We start from the raw sequence: 2552 nt of genomic DNA on the forward strand, positions 1-2552 counted from the left end.
ATACTTAGAAGAGGCTTTGGAGAAATTAAAAAGCACAAATGCAGGGGGCTGAGGAGAAAGGGCTGGTTTTATTCTTGCAAGTACAGTCCAGTCATTGCATGGGGTAGCTGAGGCTCGTCCTCATGCAGAATATGTCCTGTAAGAAGCTGTCAGACCCACCAGGCTCCCCAAGGCTCTGGGACAAGGTGCCTGGCTGAGGCACCCCGATGTGTCCCCGACCCCTCTTGAGCTGGGGAGGCCTCGCCATGCCACGAGCAAGGGCTAACCTTGGGCACCCAATTTTCCAGGCACTGCATCAGCCTCCCCCACCATCACCCCTGTTCCTCTTTGTGAGCCACAGCTCCCACTACAGTATGGCGAAATAAAGCAGGAAAAAGAGTACTACTGCCAAAATACAGATCAAAGAGATGCCGATCCAGCAGCAGCGTTTCCAGGGGAAGCTGTTATTGATGGTTGAGGAGTGGTGGGTTGGAGTTGCATAGGGCCTCATGTTCTGGTGTTTTGGGGTGCGATGGGTGCTGGTCTTGTCCATACCTTTCAAGGGCTTCCAGGCATTTGACACCGTGGCCAGCTTTGCCTTGCTGCAAACGCCGAGCTGGCAGCCCTCGCAGCGGGCACTGTCGTGCGGCCCCGCCACCGGTGCGTCCACCACAACTTCCAGGAGGTCAGAGGGCTGGACGTGCGCACCATAGCAGTACTTGAGGATCTTCAGCACCAGGTTGTGCAGGAGTCTCTCCATGGTGTCCAGGCTGAATTCGGGCTCCTCCAGTTGCGGGTCGGGGCAGCGCCTGCACACCTGGCGAAAGACTCGCATGCACACCATGCCCCAGCCCCGGCGCCGATGCATGTGGAACAGGACATGCACTTTGGCTGAAGACCACTTGTGAAAGCACTGGGAGCACTGAAACCTGCCAGGGCAAGAGGGGACCAGCTCATCCCAGGCTCCCTGCATTGAGCCAGCAGCTTCCCGTGCAGTCAGTGGGGATCAGGGCAGACAGGGCTGGTGGATTAACTTCCCTCATGCAAGCATTATGCCAAACTGTCCTCCTTGTAATAGCATGATGCCAGTCTGAGTAGTTCAACACAGATGTGAGCTAAGAGCGGGCAGCAGCATTAAAGATTTTAGGAGCCAGGCTGCTCGCTGGGACCCCCCTGGTCCCCTCTCCTAACCCATCCCAACCCCGCTGCCAGGAGCAAGGGTCCTTGGGGAGAGAAGCATCAGGCACCAGGTCTATTTGGGGTTCCATCCCCTCACCCATGCCAGCTCATCACAGCTCAGTGGAAGCCAACATCAAGCCTAGGTCCGGGGAAGTCAAAAGAAAAAGAAGAAAAAAAGAAGGAAGGTGTGGGTGGAGGCTGCAGGGCAGGTGAGATGTTCTGAAGAGTCGAAAGGTGTGTAACCCACAGCTGTTCATCTTGCACAATCTGTGAGGAGCTAAGGTCTGCATTTGCTGCCACCTGGGCAAGGTCTCTGGTCAATGCTCAGGATCCTACTCAGGGTGGAAGCAGTTGGGATGGGACCTCTCATCGGCAATGCAGAGCCACAGCTTCTCTCTGCTCCAGGACCCCGTAGCCTGGTGCAGATGCAGGGACTGCTCAGGCATCATCCTGTGTCCTAGAAGACAGTTGGCTGTCCTTCTCCTCATCCTCTGGGCGCAAACCCAGCAGATTTGCCTCTAGTGTGGTGTTACTACCTCTCCTCACTGGAAGAGCTCTTTGACGCCAACATGGAGAAACTCTGGGCAAACATCAGCAGCCCTTTGGCCCTGTGGAGCTGCCGCACTCCCCTCCCCTCCAATTGCTGTGATTTTTTTCTAGTTTGGCAATAACCCACCAAGCTCGGAACAAAATTGGAAAACCCTCCCAGCGTCACCTGCCTCCAAACTGCCCCTTTTATGTCAAAAGATGTTTCCTACAAGCAAACTTTGAGAAAGACAAAGGCCTGCATGGCAATCCATCAGCCCCAGCCCTGCTCCCACGGGGACCCATCCGGCAGTCCCCTACCTCCCAAGCGCATGGTGCTGCACAAACTCCTTCCAGCCAGGCTTGAGGACATGCACCTGCAGGGTATCATCCTCCTGAAGCATCCACGGCTCTGTTAAGTCCATGTCAGCAATCTTCTTTGCAAAAATGTCCTGCCAGGTCCTCATGGTCCCACCTGGAGCTGGAGAAGAGGTGGTCACCGTGGTCAAACTTGCAGCTTCTGGGTGCCAATATGTGTGTGCAACTTTCTTTTCCCCAAACTTTTCCTCTTTGCACAATGTCTTTATGCTTGGGGAGGGGAACCTTTGCTCCCGCGTGAGCAGCACCGCCCCATCCTTATCCCTATGTCAACAGGCTCTGCTGACGCTGCACCAGGGACTGGCCAGGTGAAAAGTCCCCCAAAGCAAGGACAAGGTGGGTATCCCCAAGCCCCACACGTGTACCCCCAACCCTGCTGAAGCCATGCTCTCATGATGCTGCTCTATCCATAGGCAAAGAGGTTGGAAAAGCAACCAAACCCCCTGCCAAGATGTCTGTGCCCATCACTGTCACAGCAGCGGGGGTGAAAC

The 2552-nt window shown here is 55.4% G+C and overlaps 1 protein-coding gene across 1 annotated transcript; it reads right to left on the minus strand.

Moving 5' to 3' along the window:
• Window positions 1-346: 346 nt before the first annotated feature.
• LOC135991746 (receptor-transporting protein 3-like) lies at window positions 347-2150 on the minus strand. Its single transcript, XM_065640560.1, has 2 exons — window positions 2005-2150; window positions 347-908 (listed from the first exon to the last, which is right to left on the minus strand). Exons 1-2 carry the CDS (start codon window positions 2148-2150, stop codon window positions 347-349), a joined length of 708 nt encoding a protein of 235 aa, XP_065496632.1.
• Between the last annotated feature and the right edge of the window lie 402 nt (window positions 2151-2552).

This window comes from Caloenas nicobarica, chromosome 8 (genome assembly GCF_036013445.1).
Source record: "Caloenas nicobarica isolate bCalNic1 chromosome 8, bCalNic1.hap1, whole genome shotgun sequence".
Classification (NCBI taxonomy): Eukaryota; Metazoa; Chordata; class Aves; order Columbiformes; family Columbidae; genus Caloenas; species Caloenas nicobarica.

What these genes read in the sequence shown, in the direction of transcription:
- LOC135991746 (XM_065640560.1), bottom strand. Translation starts at nt 2,150, where the DNA reads ATGAGGACCTGGCAGGACATTTTTGCAAAGAAGATTGCTGACATGGAC. An exon ending in CAGCACCATGCGCTTGGGAG is followed by an intron (nt 909 to 2,004) that starts GTAGGGGACTGC and finishes TTGCCCTGGCAG; the next exon opens with GTTTCAGTGCTCCCAGTGCT.